The sequence below is a fragment of the Artemia sp. Qi Xiang Cuo genome, chromosome 20, assembly GCF_049724085.1.
Source record: "Artemia sp. Qi Xiang Cuo chromosome 20, ASM4972408v1, whole genome shotgun sequence".
Classification (NCBI taxonomy): domain Eukaryota; kingdom Metazoa; phylum Arthropoda; class Branchiopoda; order Anostraca; family Artemiidae; genus Artemia; species Artemia sp. Qi Xiang Cuo.
In genome coordinates this window covers 44,155,907-44,174,348 of record NC_142813.1, presented here as the reverse complement: position 1 = coordinate 44,174,348, position 18,442 = coordinate 44,155,907, and the positions used below count along the sequence as shown (strand labels likewise).

The following is an 18,442-nucleotide window of genomic DNA, read 5'->3' as shown; positions in this document are numbered from 1 at the left end:
AACTATTCTTGCTTCATAATTGTTGCTAACACATTTTGCATTTAGCGCGGCTATACTTTACCCAAATAGGGTAATAGATACTTTTCGGATAATAAGTAATTTCTTAAGGCAAAGGTTTGTGTTTCTTCGGAAAAATACGATTTTGCGGCAAGCTTACGTTTATAACTCGCGCGGACATTAAAAGATATCAATATTGTTGAATGCGCCAGGTCTATCCTTTCACCTTACCAAAATCGTGATATTACTTGCGAATTACCTATCTCCACCTCCTTTCCCTCCAAAAGACTCTGGTTTTTGATGACCTTTTATGATCTTTGTACCATAAAAGTGAAATCTTGAGAAATGCATCTACTGCTCAAATGAGGCACAAGGGGAGTCTTTTGAGCCTCATACCTTTAATCAATCCTGATTTATAACGTTTTAAAGATTACTACTACTACTACCAACTGAGGGCAGCACCAAGCCACCTGAGGTCAACACAGATACGCGCGCTCCTCCTTCTCTAATATATTCAAAGCCTCCCTCTTCACATCCTCCCAAGAAGTTGCAATTTCTCGTAAATCTCTCCTTACATGATTGTTTTATTTATTAAATTTAGGGAAACAGTTAGAGATTGAAAATTAATATTTTACAAGTTTTTTTTTAATCAATTTTTTTTTTTTTTTTCAAAATTTAGATAGGTATCTTACCTGTCGTCTATGCAATCTTCTGAGCCTTAAAAATGAGGAAAGGTTAGATGTATTAGCTTGGTTACACCTTCCCTGAGTATGTTTTAGACCCTGGATCTGTTCTTTATAGTTCCTTTCCCCTAACGTAACTACTTTTAGGATAGTAAAAGCCCCTCAACTAGAACTTTACTAAAGAAAAATAGTGAAGTACTAGGATTTTCGAAAATATTATTACTCAGACCTGAGTCGCGGGAAAGGGGGCTTCTCGTTTATTTTGAAATCTTGCCTTGACTACAAAATACTTGCGGACATAGAACTAGTACCGCAGAGTTGCCAACCGCTAGTGGTTTATCACTATTTCTAGTGATTTTTATATTGTCTAAAAAAAATCACATAAATCACTAGATTATTGAAGAAAATCACTAAATCAACCATTAAATTAATTAAATCTTGTGATTTTTTTTTCACCGGGTGGTACCCACTATATCCTCTAATACCTAACTCAGCCTCTAAAACTCCTATAATGACACTTTTCTCCTCTAATGTATTTAACAAATTAAGCTATTTTTAAGTTTAACAGTTGTTGACAAATAATTTAGTGCCCACTTCGGACTAAGTCTCGAAATGTGATCATGTCATTTTTAGCTACACCCCGAAATGGTAACAGTCATGCCCGAATGATGAGGAATTCCAGGAGACATCATTTACTTTCAAGCTTTTATTTACTTTCATTTACATTTACTACTTATTTACTTTTATTTACTTTTATTTACATTTACTTTCAAGTAGACCTGGTGATGATTGAAAATGAAACGGCAAATATAATTTGGCTGGCATAAATAGCGACGAAGACCACACTGCCTTTCCATCACAAACATCAAAAGCAAGTAGAACAATAGGGAATTTTTCGTAAGACAGTGGAATTCTAATTTGAATGAATATTTCGGCCCTGTGTCCAAGGGAAAGACTTACAACAAGATACGACCAATGTTAATTAGCTGCAATGTATTTAAAAATCCTAGCCACAAAATGCTTTTTGAAGAATCTGCCCTTATTAGCAGTGACCTAGGCATAAAGCAGATAGTTCAAGAAGCAATTGAAATCAGACTTAAAATTAATAATAATATTTCCTAAAATAGGGACTCGTGAGAATATTCACTAGATGCTCTATACACAAATTTAGTTGAAAACAATCTAACAATATATTTAAAAAAACCCAGTAGACATTCACACAGAAACAGTCACAAAAAAGCCTATTAGGTTAGCTGCCAAAAAAGCTAGATTAGCAATAAAAACGTGTTTTTAATTGTTCTTCTTTATTTCAATGAATTGCCTTGCTTCACGTCACTTTATTTGTCAGGCCTGGTTGAACTTCGCTGAAGTAGGGATGCTGGGACTGTTTTAAAAAAAAAAATTAATTTTAGTTTTATTGGTCGTATGTTGCTGTAAGACTTTCTTCTTTTATATATTTATGTTTTTCTGAGGACGGCCCTTGGACATAGGGCTGAAATATTCATTCAAATTAGAATTCCACTGTCTTACGAAAAATTCCCTATTGTTCTTTTTGTTTATCTTCAGCTTCTTTTTCGACACTTGCCTAATGATGTTGTTCTTTGCTTAATAGATTCGTATAAATATGTGTGGAAATTGCTCGAACATAAAATTGATCCAAGCCACGAAGGAGCTCAAAGCCGTATCTAGGGGGTGGAGGGGGGGGGGGTTAGGGGGTTTAACCCCCCCCCCCCCACAAAAAAAATGTCTGTCCGACTCGTAAAAACATAACAAAAATGAATATAAACAAATTTTCGCTGTTTTTGAAAGATTTTTTTTCGCTAAAGTTTGGTATAAAGATTATCGCCATCTAATTTTTGATCTGCCCAAAGTAGATGTCCTCCACGAGCCACTTACGGGAAACGTTTAAATAAACTGATAATAACCAGCGATAGAAAAACGCTGTTAAAATAATGCCAGTGAAATAGTAGGCCTATCCAATAAGATAGTAGGACGGTTTTACTATTGTAGTCATTATTAACTACACGACAATATTGCCATAATTCTCATTTTTAAATGTTTTTAATTTACTTGGTCTACCCAAATGAAACATAAATGGCTGTATCACTTCAATAACATTACGTTGGTCTTGATGCATTTTGGACTCTTCAAATTTGGACACTACAAGGACTGTTTTCAAGAAGATGTAATTTGCGTTCAATACTTTTGGAAAGGTTGTTAGGGGTTCTATGAAAATATTTTTTTCTAAGATCTTGCCTGACTTTTGATACCTTTGATTAAATTAGATGTGTAAAAAGGCCATATCTAGAGAGACGGGGGTATCCTTTCCGACCATTCGAAATTTTTGTCCGACTCATATAAAAGTAACAAAATTCAAGTACATAAATTTTTTGTTACGTTTTGTAAAGTTAAAAAAAAAGTTCCTTAAAAAAACCTGGATACGGCGCTGCCGTGAGAAAATGAAATCTTTGCTGTTGCGGCTAAAGATTGCATCTAATATTTTGATGATTTTCAGGTAATTGCCATAAACTGCTGGTTAAGCAGTTCTCAAAGAGAATCAGTAAGGGAATGGGAAGAGAAGAGGGAATGAGAGATCAGGAAGGATCTGGAAGAGAATTAAAGGATCAGGAAGGGAATGAGAGGATTCGGGGGGGGGGACCAGGAAGGATCTGGAAGGGAATTGGAGGATCAGGATGAGAATGGGAGGACCAGAAAGGATCAGTAAGGGAATGGGAGGATCAGAAGATCAAATGTGATTGGTCATAAATTTCCCTGCTAAGCCTCCGTTTTAGTACAACCAAGTCAACGATTTTAGGCAATTATCTGAGAAGCGTTGGATTGCCAGATATGAACTTTTGGCATGACATTGACGAAGTACTTTTCAAATTTGGAACCCACCAAGTTTCGTCGAAATCTGAGGCCATACGTCTAATGGCCTTGTTGATTCTATATACAAAAATATATTGTTATTTATTGGCCCTATAGATCTATTATCTGCTGCATGTATCAAACAGTTCGTTACCACGAACTGTAAGTAAGCCGGCTCAATAATAACCGAAACTAAAAAAAACGGAATTTTGATACCAATGGATATATGAAAAGAATCGGCTTTTTATGCTGATTTCAAATATATAAATTTAATTTATGTTTAATCCTACATATCAAAGATTACGAGCCTGAGAAATTTTTTCTGATTTTTGGAAAAAAGGGGAAAGTGTCCTTTTTAAGTGACCAAAAAATTTAAGGGCAACTAGGCTCCCTCCCCTGACTCTTATTATCCCAAAATCGTCCAATCAAAATTTTGAGATCGTGATCTTTGCGCCATTTTGTTCATCATTGTTGAACGCCTTTGGGTATAACATGACCCCCCCCCCCCTTCCCGCAGCCCCCGGGGAAAGGTCTCTAAGTTATAAAATTTGCCCATTGTTTGCGTTTAGTATCTGTTATTGGGATGTAGGCATACATTTTTTTTTGTGGGGGGGCAATTTTCTTTTTTTTTTCACGGGGGAATTTTCCATGGGGAGGGAAGTTTCCAGGGAGTGAACTTGTCACTGGGTAAATTATACACTGGGGAATTTGCCAGAATTCTTATACAAAATTCTTTTTTATTTGCTTGCTTTCTCTTTTCCGCCTTAGTTTTACGTGCAGAGTGGTTAAGAGTAATTGTTCGGTGTAAATTTTCACCGGGATTGAATTGTCTAGAGGATATTTCTGTGGGGAGGGGGTTTCTCCGTGGAGGTGGGGCCAGATTTCCTGGCATTATTGAAAAAACGATCAGGAATTATATATAAAAAAAAAGTTTTTCAACTGAAAGTAATGAGTAACGTCAAAACCGAAAACGAACAGAAAATATTACGTTTATAAAGGGGGTTGCCCCCTCCTCAAAACCTCTCTTAATGCTAAAGTTTGAATTTTGTCCCAAATCTTTAAGAATGACCCCTGAAACACAAGGGCCTTTAATTAAAAAAATAAGCAACTTTTTTAAAAGTACTAAAAAACCCTACCGTAAACTTTAGCGAGGTGTTAATGAGGGTGGAGCCCCCTTTATATGCTTAACAATTTTTGGTCATTTTAAGTTTTAATGTTGCTCCTTACTTTCAGTTAAAAAAACTGTTTTGTTTTTAAATTTAATATTTATGTAGAGATTGGATCAACTCTTTGATAATAGACGCTTTGATGTTCATGAACTTCTTCAATATACTGCTTCCCTGTCGGATCGGTTGGTTCTGGACATGTCTCGATAGAAAATAAGCCGCCGTCCCCGTGAGGTTACTCTTAAGGCTCCCTTCCTAGAAAGTTGAAATATAGTGGCTTAAATTAGACTTTTTATGTGATTTTCTAGGAGCTATGGGTTTGTATATTTCTTAACATTGGAAGTGATCGTCTCTTACTAGGTTGCTAGCTACCGCTGCAACCCGGATCTTGACCTTCATCACCCCTTCCCCATGATTAGTGTTCTGAAACCGGCTCATCTGTATCTATCGACCATTGATTATATCATGTTTACCTCAAGTGGTTGATACCGACCAGCTTGATGAGGTACTGCTTTTCTGTTGGCTTCACTGCCAGGCAACCATTTCTTGAGATACCAGACGATTTAGATTTTGTAATGTGTTTTGGCTCTGGACATCTCTTAAGAGAAAGTAAGCTTTTCTATGCTATCAGTGCAGAGAGAAGGCGGTAGTTGGTTGAGTAATTTTTGGTTACTTGAAATACTGAGAGATTGTTATTGTTACAATGGATAGCTGAAGGAATTGCCACACGATTTGCTATGTTTTAACATTTTTCACACAAAGTTTGGGTGATTACATGCCACGTAAGACATTACGGCAATAGAATATGCTTGATGCAGTTTCAAATCTTTTACAAGACGTCTCTTTGTAAAAAGGCCGACTTTTTTCAATGCATCAGTATGCAGACATACCACATTTTTCAAACATAGAACCAAAATTTTACTTGGCGAGCTTCAAATTGCTTGTTCTGCTAGGCTTTTCTGTTCCAACCCAGACTCTACGGACCAGTACACTTGTCTTTTCAGTAACACGTAGGGGATGCACAATTTCGACTTTCCACTTAGTAAACTGTTCGTCAAGCAGTTCTCAAAAGGAGAATCAGTAAGGGTTTAACAATTGCTGGTGTTACATTGGATAGCTGAAGGACATAAAACTCATGGCGAGGCATTAACGACTCTTCTGCAAGAACATTCAGTTTCTTCTGAGAAGATTTTTCCTCTTGGTTCAAGATTTTTGTGTCAAGAAATGCAAGATTTTTCCATTTTTCCTTAATTGATAAAAGAAACGTTTGCTCATAGCTTACTCTAATTGCCTGGTTATTGAAGGACGAAACGCCTCGAAGATTATCTGAAAAACATATTTTTGATGCTACTCATCTTTTTGGAACCGTCTCCCTAAGGAAGACATTCCATCAAAGTCATCTGCAAATCCTTTTAAACGGAGGTCCAATAGATGTATAAAGCCTTGTTATTAAAGATTTCAAAAGACTATCGACATATTGAGGGCATAAAGAGACTCAATTCCTCGCAAGGAGCACTTTTTTTGTGGAACCGTTTGTCGAGGCGGTAAATTAGAGGTATGCCCACACCTTGCTCTGATTTACTGAAATTAGTGAAGAAGGAAACTGCTTGGAAAGAGTATCTGATAATTATTTGTCGGGTGCTGCCCAACTATTTGGAAATTTTTCTTCAAGAAAGGCACTCCATCAAAGCCATTTGATGACTCCTTCAAATGAAGGTTCAGCTGATGTATAAAGCCTTGTTTTTAACGGGTTTAAAAGGCTAGTTACAGATGGGGCACCCACGGTTTGCTCGTCATGTGAAATATGTATGTAAATGAACCCTTCCTAATATTTTTTTTAAGAGGAGAAAAATATTTTGGAAGTAAGGAGCTAAAATGCATTTTAGCTTCTTGCTTTTATTTTCTTGCTGCTTAGTTGGGAATAAGACTTTGTTTTAAGAGTTACACCTCGACTGGCCTGGTATTATATATTTATTTTTTGTAAACCAAAAAAGTCGTAAACAAAAATATATTTAATAATTATGGATTTTACTTGGCAAATACTTTTGGGACAACAGGCATATAAAAAAAAAAATAGAAAAAGGGGAATAAACATAGGATATTCTCTTTTGTGAGGAAGAAGAAAACATATTTTGCTCCCTTCCCTACAACGTAAAATTTGGTCCCCTGACAGCCCTCTCCCTAAAAAAAAGAGGCAAACTCCCAGATAGCTTAACTGGACTTTCCCAGCCCAAAATGATGAATATTTCTATGCATATGGATCTGCCCTTATCCCCTCTTTCCCTCTAAAACATAAAATAAATAAACTTTTCGACAAAGTTTCAGTTCTATCCCCTAGCCGTAAAACAAAACAGAGTAGACTTACCGAAGCTCTGTAAAAAATTCATATCAATTTTGTTGAAACATACCGACAACATAATGATAAATAATCGCATAGCTTCAGACTTGAGGTACCTGTTGTATTATCTCCCCTAACCCCCACCTTAATACCTTCGGAGAAATTGGTGGTGCGTAAGGTGTCGACGAAGCCTCTTCATTCGTCACGAAGCGGTGCTGTTGCGATGACGTCTTCCCATTCAGGTATTAATGAGGTCTCAGCCGTCCTCAGATTTTGGTTAAAAAGTTCGCTACAAGGTGTTCTTTGGACCACTTCGTCTTCTTTTGCCGTCTGGTTTCCAATCGTAGACTGTCCAAGGAAGGTGGCTTTCTTTCATACAGAGTACATGTCCTAAATGTGTCCACCTCTTCTTCCTTAGAACACCGGTAATGAAAGACTGGCCTGCTCTTCTGCGAATTTCAGAGTTACTGTTGCCAGTAACTCTGTCACTGTTGCCATCTTATATTTGAAATTTTCCTCAGGTATATATTTTCGAATGCAACTTGTATGATGCTGGACAATTGTTCTCAGAGCTGGCAATTTGTGATTGGCCGAGAATTGCCGACATAACCAATTATATTGTCAGATTTCGTAATTTTCTTCTTTTTTTTCAGGCTTTTTTGGAAGTATAGCAAACGGTCACATGGAGAACGGTCCCGTACCTCAAAGTCAAGGAATAACCATGGCAAGCATTGTGAGCCAGCAGTCAGGATTAACAGCCGCCGCCATTATTGCGAGCAATCTGCCTCAACCATCCCAAACGCCCCAAAGAGTAAGTTGACTACTTAAATGAGCCATATTATAGGGCTCGGCATGTACATTTTTAGAAGAAATAGTTTTCTCCTTGTTTAAATATTTGGGGACGTGAATGCGTCATATCCATGTACTTCCGGGTCCTATAGTAGCATATGAACTTCCGGGTCTTGTGTTACCAAGCAGACTACAGGGCTGCCACCCTCTGCCAATGTGCCACCACACGATTAAAAACAGGCCTTAAATTATCCCATTGAAGTACTCTCATCTCATAACACTTGAATTGAAATTCTATTTCTTTTTTTTCAAGTTTTGGGTTAATTTTGGTCAACGATATTTAGGTCAACTGATATGTTAGCAAGAAAGACTAAATAATTGGAGATAGAAGAGCAATTTCTTATAATATTAATATATAAATATACTACTACTAACAACAACTCACCACAGCACCAAGCCGCCTGAGGCCAACACAGCTAAGCACGCTCGTTCTCCATCTCAATCTATTCAATGCTTCCCTTTTTACACCCTCCCAGGAAGTTCCAATTTCCTTTAAATATTTCTTTATGACGTCCTCCCACCCCAGACGAGGACGACCTGCTTTCCGTTTAGCTCTAGAAGGTTGGCCGAAAAGGACAATCTTCGGCAATCTGTCATCTGTCATCCGCACAACGTGCCCTAGCCATCTCAACCTTTCTTTCATAATAGCCATAGAAAGCGGGATTAAACCACATTTTTCGTAAAGCCTACTGTTTGAAATACGGTCAGTCAGCCGGGTACCCAGAACTATCCGTAGGCAATTTCTCTGGAAAACATCTTGCAAGTCTTCATCCGCTTTTCGGAGCGCCCATGCTTCTGAGTCATATTTGACCACTGTCATCACTGTAGTCTCTAATATTCTAATCTTGGTTTGCAGACTTATACTCCTATTCTTCCAAACATTTTTTAACTGAGAAAAAACACCCTGAGCCTTTGCTGTTCTACTTTTAACATCTTCACTGATCCCACCCTCTTTACTAGTAATACTACCAAGGTAAGCGAAGCTGCCCACCTGATCAATCTTTTCGTTACCCAGCGTCATCTTTTCATCTTTACTTATTCCTAGCCTTAGTGACTTGGTCTTTTAACATTCATTTTCAAACCTATTCTATCACCCTGAACTCGCAAAACCTCTAGAAGTTCATTCATTTTGCTCACACTTTCATCTAGAATGTTTAAATCATCAGCATAATTTTAGTCCAAAAGAGTTTTTCCTCCCCATTTGATTCCATGGTTTCCCATTGCCTTTCCTGGGCTCCTTAAGACAAAGTTCATCAAAATGATCCATATAAAGGGGGATAGAACACGACCCTGCTTAACTCCTGATTCAATACAAAACCAGCTGCTAACCTCATTTCCTACCTTAACCGCAGTAGTATTATTCTCATACATAGTACTAATCACTTTAATGTATTTATCTGGTATACCGTACAAGGATAAAACCTTTACTAAAGCTCTTCTATCAACAGAATCTAACGCTTGCTCATAATCTATAAAACTGAGGACCAAAGGTGTTTGACAACTGAAGCGCTTCTCAGTTATTAACCTAAGAGTGAAAATTTGGTTGACACATCCTCTGCCTTTTCTAAAACCGCTCTGTTCTTCTCTTAAAACTTTGTCTACAGCATCTCTCAGTCTAAAAAGTATCATTTCACCAAGTAATTTGCTACCTACAGAGACCAGACTAATGCCTCGATAATTATAATACTGACTCTTATCACCTTTCTTATGCAGTAGTTTAATTGAGGTTCTCCTAAAATCCTTAGGTACTTCCCCTTTTTCAAAAATCATATTAATAATCTTCAGTAACTTAATTATAACCTTACAACCACCATATTTAAGACACTCATTTACCAAACTATCAGCAGCTGGAGCCTTATTATTTTTTAATCCTTTTAGCACTGTTGCTAATTCTTCCTCACAAAACAGATCTTCCTCCACATCCAGGGTATCACAAACTTTTTCATTTTCCTCTCTATCTTTTCCTCCAACTCTATCTCGGTTTAGAACATTCTCAAAATGTTCCACCCGTCTCTCTTTAACTCTTACATTCTCGCTAATTGTGGCTTCGTTCCCGTCTTTAACTGGGACAAGTCTGGTTTGGCTACTCCCTCTCAATTTATTAACATGCCAGTACAATATTTTACTATTATGCCGTCTATCTGCATCTTCTAGATCCTTGGCAATTTTATCCATGGCATCCACTTCACACCTCTTTAGTTCATATTTTAATGCTTTCTCCACTTTTTTTTACATTCCTTTTGTTTTCATGTGATCTATTACTCAGATAATTCTTTTACAAGCCCCTTCTCCTCTCTATGAAACGGTAAAGCTTTTTCACTAATATTCTTAGTTGCAGTCCTAACTTTCTTCCCTAAGATACCATCAGCAATTTCACAAATTGTTTGTCTAAAATTAATCCAATCATCTTCCACATTGTCAAATTTTAAACTCTTAAGTTTAGTATTCAACTGCTACTGGAAATTTTCTCTCAAATTCTCATCCTGGAGTCTCCCAATATCATAAGTACCCGGGAAGTAGTTACCCCTCTGAAATTTCAGCTTTAAATTAACCCTAGACACTGCTAGATGGTAATCTTTACTTTTAACATCAATAACAGTACTCCTATATACCCTAGTATCTTGTATTAATCCTGCCAGTCTTCGGTTTACTATAACATAATCAATAAGGTTTGCTGTCTTACCATCATGTGAATTCCATGTTAACTTATGGCCCACTTGGGAACTGAATCCCTCCCCCCCCCCCCCGCTCATAAACTCCTCAGAGAATTTGGTATTTTGAAAAATTTGCTAGCTTGTTTTGATTGTTCTAAAAAATATATGTTGAGAACTACCAATTTGCTATTTTAAATTACACGTTTCGGGAATGGTTGTTAATTAAATGACATTGTTTCTTTCCCTCCTCAACTTACTTACTTAATCTTCATGCCGGGGTGGCGTTGAGAGTGTCGTCAGCCTTCTCCACGAGGGGCGGTCAGCAGCAAGGGCCTCTGAATCAGACAGCAAAAATCCAGCCTGATCAAGGAAAACGTACTCTTGTACGTTTCCAGCCACTATTGATTGGTTCGAAGTCGTAAAGAATCCGAGCCGAAAGGTTGGCAGGCTGTCGCAAAAGATGTCTGAACCAGCGAAGTTTCTGCCGACAAAGGCGGTCGTTGCTGACAAAGTCTTTACATCACATTCCCTCAAATGTCCGAAGCCACTTAGATTGAAGAGTGTCAAGACTGCGCTGGATGGCTGCAGTTGTAAGCCAAGTTTTAGCTCCGCGAAACTTATGGTTTATGGTTACAAAAAAAAAACTTTAAAGTACTTATAAAAAAAAATTTTGTCATGGGAGAGGTTTGATTGTCGAACCCGGTAACTCCCCTCGATACGGCCTTGTGGACTATATTTACATGTTGTTGCGTTTTTGGGCATTGCAAATGTTCTTTTTTTTTGCGAACAGCTTATCAAAAGGTTTTTGTCAATTACCTCAGCCTTTTGAAAATGTCCAACATGACCTTTGGGTATACCAGTGACGAAATGTATTTACGTGTCCCTTTTGTTATTTGCAGCCAACAACAGCTCTATGATCAATAGTACGGCTACCAGCGGCTGCTCCCGTTTCGGTGACAAATGCCCGCATAACTCAGCAAAATCTGGTCACTTCACTGCAGGTTGCCACCCCTAATTGTTTATCATTATTTCTAGTGATTTTGCATATTGCCTAAATAAGAAATTACTAAATCAGCACATAAATCACTAGGTTATTAAAGGAAATCACTAAATCAACCAAAAAATTATTAAAATCAATTATTTTTTTCTCACTGGGTGGCAACCCTGCTTTACTGTCGCTTGACTCTGGCTCAGATATTTTTGTTAGGGAGGGGGTATACGTAAATGATTTCCTAGACCACGCTGCCTTTCCATTTACAGAATTTACTATTTGAAAATATAGAGAGGAAAACGGGTATAATATTTAAACAAAGCAGTGGAACAAAACAGAAAAAAAAGAAACAAATAACTTTAAATAGTAAAGATCCAAATATTTTGACTCCATATTCTGGAGCCTTTATCAACGGAAAAAAAATGAGTAAAGCTAAATTGAACAAACGTATAAAGAAAAAGAAAAGTAAACAAATAAAACTCACATCTAAATTATTTCCAAATATCGCTGCATTCACTGCAAATAGCCTGAATAAGTAATACGGAAATGACAAACAGATTGTCTCTTGTATAATATCAATTTGGTAATGAGATCTAACAAAAAATGAAATACTGTCTTTATTTGAAAAAAAAATTATATATCCCCTTGGTTACGACCCATGATTTAAATTGTAAAGTCAATATTTATTGAACTATAAAGGAAATCTAAGGTTGCATATGGCAACAGGTCAAGGAATCTTATGTATTATATACTGATTTGATATTTTAATTTGCTAACTAAGGTGCGATCCGTTGATAAAGGCTCCTGGACTAGGAGCCAAAATATTCGGATCTTTATTTATTTAAACTTCTTTTTTTTCTGTTTTGTTCCACTGCATTGTTCAAATATTATACCCACTTTTCTCTGTATTTTAATTTTATTAGATTCGGTTATAGAGGGGGGTGAAATAGGTTTTTTTTGGGTGGAGGGTGAAAACACCCAAAAATTCTCCTGGATTGGCTGGGTCTGTTTGACAAACATTATCCTGGAGTTTAAAAAATAATGTAGGCTAGGTGATTAATGAAATTTTTTTTTATTCTGCAGATATTTACGTCTCTATTTGTTATTTGCAGCCATCAACGACTCCATTATCAACAGTGCAGCTACAAGCAGTTCATCCCGTTTCGGCAACGAATCCCAACACAACTCAACAAAAACTTGTCAACTCACTGTCACTTGACTCCGGCTCAGCTCCACTCAGTACAGTTAGTTCTGCTCCGTCATTGTCCCCTCTGCCACATCCTGTGAGTCCGCCCACCCCTTCAACAACACCTGGTACTTTATCTTCGTTATCTCAGCAGAGCACAGGGGATACTTCAGGTTTGCTACATATGTCGTTAGCCACCCTGAGGTCGCTTCCTGGAGGAGTGCCAACGTCTATGCCAATGGTGAATGGGCCAGGTCTCAAAGGACAGGTATATACTCCAAATTTGCTTTTTATTTAAGTCATCTTGCAATTTTCTTTTTCCATTCATGTTTAGGCTGACTGTTTTCGCTCATTTATTTTATTCATTTGCTTGTTCTCATTATTTTATCTCCTTTAATTTATGTATTCGGTTGGCTTACTGTATATTTATTTCTTTTATTGGATTTATTTGTTTCTTTATTTACCTCATTTATTTTCATATTTTATTTATTTATATATCGACGAATTGTCATTCTACTTCGCTGTATCTTTCCCAGCTATAGTAACTTTTTATATTGCTTATTTTATGTCTGGTTACACTGTTAATTTTATATTTATATTGCTTATATAAGTCCTATGCAATTCTGTCTTTTAAAAAATCTCGAGGAGCAGAAAAATATAGTCATAAAAAGTGTAGTCAGGATTGGTCTTTTATTGTGAAGAGGGGGAGGGGTGTGAAGCTTGTGAATTCCCATCCCATTTACTAGCTTTGAAAGAAAACACTGCTTGTAGAAACCAACATGTGCTTTGATTTTGAAATTTGGACATTTTATGCTTTCGAATTTTAGTATAGTTCAACAATGTTAAAGATGCAAATGTATCAAAATCTTTAATGACCTGACCGGCGAAACGAAAATGCAGAACAACTGATCAACTTCGCACTCCTCGTCTTATGGTCTGGCTAGCGAAACTAAATTGGAGAGATACTGATCACCTTTTCCGTCCTCGTCTTGTGGTCTGGCTAGCGAAACGAAATTGGAGAACTACTGATCAACTTCGCAATTCATCTTATGGCCTGGCCAGCGAAACAAAAAGGGAGAACTACTGATAGTCTTCTCACTCCTCAAGACCTTGTGATAAGAGGCACCTTCTTTTCTCTTCAGGATGTGGAGAAATATTTACGAACATGTCCCAACGGTCACACCCTAAATCAGATTAACCGTTGTTTATTAAGCAAAAAAGTGGAGAACAAGCATACTTGACATAGAAGTACAAATTACCTTCTGTGTGCCCCGACGGGACCCTGATGGCAGCAAAAGTCTGTCTTAAACTGAAAAGCAATAGAAACAGAAATAGAAATAGGCTCCCTCAAACCTAGTCTTCAACTCGGATAAATTGCGAATGAGAGAGTCCAACCAAGCCTTTAAGTTGGAGATTTAACAGATTTGAAACCCTTTCTTTACCAGATAATCTTAGTAGTGAAAAACCTGAGGAAGCATGAAGCTGTGCTTCCACAATGACGCGATAGCCACCATTGCTATCTTATAGAAAAAGGGAGAGAAAAGAACTAAAGCACAATTCGTCCCATCATTGAGGTGGTTGGGTCAACTTTCCATTTTAAAGAAAGAAGTGAGCCAGTTAAATGAAATTTCCAGGTTGGCTAAAATTAAATTCTAAAAAAAAAAGATTAAATCCTGAAAGTTTCTCTGAACGTTTCTTTGACCTTGGTTTGACATTAAAATTCGAAAGTTTTTTTTATCTTGAAAGCTGCTTTGACCTTGCTTTAACTTTGACAGTTACTTGAAAGATTCTTTGACCTTGCTTTGATACTAAAAGTTTCTTTGACTACCATAAATAAAAGTTCGAATAGGGATAAATCCTTTATTAGAGGGATCATTCACAAAACATACTGGATATTTCGGTCACATGTACAGCGACCGTCATTCGTATTTCTGCTGATGACGGTCACTGTACATGTGACCGATTACCCAGTATTTTTATGAATTATTACTGTCTAATAAAGGGATTTATCCCTATTCGAACTTGTATTTATCGTCATGGAAAGGTCTTCGAAATTATCTCTGACTAAGTTTAAAAATTGTTTGAGTTAAAAAATAGTTTAAAAAAAGCAAAAAAAATTAGTTAATTAATTTTTCGACTAGAAAGCGATTGCTTAGTCTATGGTACGCAAAACTGGAAGCACGCCTCATTTGGTTTTGAACTTGTATTTTCTTTTTTCGTTGTTTGTTGGGTATAATTAGGTTTGTATACTAAGGTGACACTCATTCAAGGTATGCACAGCTCTCCCTTTCTCAGCTTCTATAACATTCCGTGTATACCCCTAAGTTTTTTATTATTATTAGCCTATTATAAGGATAGAGGAGGGGGGGGGGAGGAGGAGAATAGACATGCTGGAAAAATCTTTTGATTTCTTGCTAGGGTCTTTAGAATGTTCGTCTATGTTTAGACCCATTCCTTCCTTTTTAGGTGATAGGTGATGCCATGTCATCTTTGAAGTCGATAGCACAGGAAGTAGTAGACAAAGCAGGGAAAACGGGAATCAGCATACCTTCAATTGACTCTGCAAATGGTAAGACAGTTTTAATAGAGCCTGGTAATAATAATTATCTTCCAGTCTTTATTATGGATCTGAATTTGACAAACATGTCATTTTGAGAAAATTTTGTTAGGCCTGCTATCACAAAGAATAAGAAACATAAGAGAAAATAAACGAGAATGGGGCTTTATAAGACCAACGAAAATTCTGGATGAGACAAAATGAATACTTCGGGATTAAAATATTTCCTCTTTATTCGGGTACTTCTTCTCATTTAGAAGCTTGTCTAGTTTTGCCATGAGAACGTTATTTATTGTTAATCGTTGGATTCTGGGTGAGCTTTTTTAGGGTTTTTTTTTCGGTTTTTAATTCGTTTAATTTTGATTTTATCTTCTTTTTTTTTCGTGTCGTTAGGTTTTTTAATTCTTCGAATTTGGGTTTTTGTTCATCTTGGTCTCCACGTTGTTTGTTATTGTCTTTATATTTTTATCTGGTCCAAAACTTTCGCATTTTGGCTCAGAAAATGTGAACTGGATTCTTTGAAACTTCTTTATTCTATTTTCGTTCATTTTTGGTTTGATGGAGTTCTTTATTTTTTTTTTTGAAAAACTTGTTTTGTGAAAAAAGTTTTTTTTTTAAGTAATTACTTACATAGGCCCAGATCGTTCCAGCCTTTGGGTTGGAGAGGGTCTGTCGGAGCAAAAATGTACAAGGAGAAAAAACTTAGTCAACAAACAAACTAAATCAAGTTTGTTTGAATTACTCTTGTAGGTATAGATATGTCCGGCCCGGGGGGGGGGGGTAGAGGAAAACTATTCAAGGGGAAATTAAAGAAAACACTAATCACCAGGACTCAATAAATAATATATATATACTTTGTGGATCTCAATTGTTCTGTTCAGTCTCAATAATTTTTTTTCTTTTTTTTTGGGGGGGGGGGGGGGCTAGAACGAAGAAAAATGTATTTTTGGCCGACATTTTTCATTTTGTTCTCTTTGTATTAATATTGGCTGGAACTCCTCCTAAACTCCTGTGCCCGCCCTCCCGAGGCTGTTTACTATTAGTCTTAGGGGCAAACTCACCAATCCAAGTTAATTTCCAGGCTTTAAAAGCCCATTGACCCCCCCCCTAAAAAACAACAACTATTTAGGGGTAGAGGAGCCTAAAATTTAATTTTTCAAATCTCATCATATATTTTGCTAGCTGTTGGACATTATCTTCCCTAATTATGTCTTCAGCTTAACATTAACTTTATTGAACATCACCAACAAGTATTTGTTCCCGACCCGACGGGTACTTGATCCCATATTTAATCCCCGCCCCCTATTTAATCACCGCTGGTGTTTAATCATTCTATTATATACTTTCTTGCTTCCAGAGCTATCTCACAATTTCAAAAAAAACTGGAGAATCAGATTTTTCTATTTAGGCGAGATGATTCGTAAATTTTCCTATGCCTGTAACGACTAATGTAACCACTCTTAAATCAGGTTCTATTGAGTTAATAAGGACAGTGGAAATGAAATCTGTTTATTTAATCGGTTAAGTGGAAACTTACAAACAAAATGAAGAGAACTCGGTTATTGAATTTGTAATTACTAATACCTCCATATGCAGTTATGTAGTTTTTAGTTGTATTGCGTGGCGAATCTAAAAATAAGAAACGTGGCCAAAAAAAAACAACTCATTTGTCGCATTTTGTCTCATTTTGTCTGCGAAGCGCAGGTACTGGTCTCCTGATTCTCTGCGTTCGGTCAGAAGTGCAATGCGTGGTTTGGAAAGCCTGTAAAAAATAAGTTAAGAACACAGCACAAAACGGTTAAAGAAGGTATTTTTCTTTGAAGGTGTAGTCGTATTTGGGAATCAAAATACTATTAATTTTTGAATTTCGAAGAAAAGGCGTTATCTGGTTTAAATAACTACTTTGGCCTGTTTTTCTTTTCTTTTCTTTTTTTTGGGGGGGGGGGGGGTTGAACGTGGAAACACTGATGGAAATGCCATATATTACCCTAAAAACTTCATGATTTTGAAGTAAAAGTCTCAGTTTATAGACATGAACAGACCTATGATGGTCCACGGGTGAAAAGTGTTTTATTTTGATGACCTTGGTAAGTGAAGCCCTAAAAGATATTCAGTCAGTGTGAAGTTCAACTTCAGAATGCCAGTTTTTTGCTTCTTCCCCCTCCCCCTCTCCGTATAAATTTTTTCTCGCTCTCTCATAGCTCTTTTTCCTTATTGCCGCTTTCTTGCATCTTTCGGAGATGAGCTCCGTGTATCTAGGCATTATTACTTCCCTTGGGTGGCCTGACCTATATGATATGCATCAAAACCAAACAAAATTTAACCATCACATTTTAGTTGTAAGCCATGACAACGGTTACTCTTCTCTCTCTCTCTCTCTCTCTCTCTCTCTCTCTCTCTCTCTCTCTCTCTCTCTCTCTCTCTCTCTCTCTCTCTCTCTCTCTCTCTCTCTTCTTTTTTCTTTTTTTTTTATATAATCTAGCCTCCTTTAAAAATTTTAAATTCCAGAAAATAGTTATATTTGTATACCACCTAGAAACTAAGACATTTAAAATTATTGCCGTGTCAATTAGTCCTTGAGTTCGAGCTGTTAAATCTAAATATACTTTCTTCTTAATTTTAGCGAACATAATCAAAATGACAAAAACAGACAAAAATTATCTTATTCTTAGTCCACCTAACCACTTAACCCCTTTTACAGCCCCTCCCCCCCTCCCCCAGTTTACCCTATAAGTTGACTTAAAAAGGTTACTTGAAACGAGATTTGGATTACCAATATTTCTGTATTCATTATCTACTATCCCAAAAACTAAGCATCCTGTATATGTATGTACATCCTGTATGTGCACGAAGGAGGCGCTTGAAGCATATTTTATCCTGGGTGTAGTGATTGTGAAGTTGATTTTTAACTTCCATCATTTTTGATGAATAACACTTTTAAATAATCCTCAATAGATCGGTCTATCAGAAATAGCCCATACGAGTTTATAACTCCCCCCAATAATTATGTTTTAACCAACTACTACTACGAATTCCCTGACAAAGATAGGCTGGGGATAAAAGCTTGGGGCTGTCCCGTAGATGGTTTGGGGTCTCTGTGACGCCATAAGCTCCTTCCTCTGCCCCTATCCCCGAAAGGGAAATCCTGCTTGC

General features: G+C 36.9%; 1 protein-coding gene across 2 annotated transcripts in view; it reads left to right on the top strand.

The window, feature by feature from the left end:
- Not3 (CCR4-associated factor Not3) overlaps positions 1–18,442 on the top strand; it is a 106,578-nt gene that overhangs the window by 72,908 nt on the left and 15,228 nt on the right. For both annotated transcript variants that reach the window (XM_089105946.1, XM_089105945.1), the window contains exons 7-9: positions 7,706–7,863; positions 12,659–13,000; positions 15,199–15,301. In XM_089105946.1, coding sequence (XP_088962072.1) covers positions 7,706–7,863; positions 12,659–13,000; positions 15,199–15,301 — 603 coding nt within the window. The remainder of the gene's footprint in view (positions 1–7,705; positions 7,864–12,658; positions 13,001–15,198; positions 15,302–18,442) is intronic.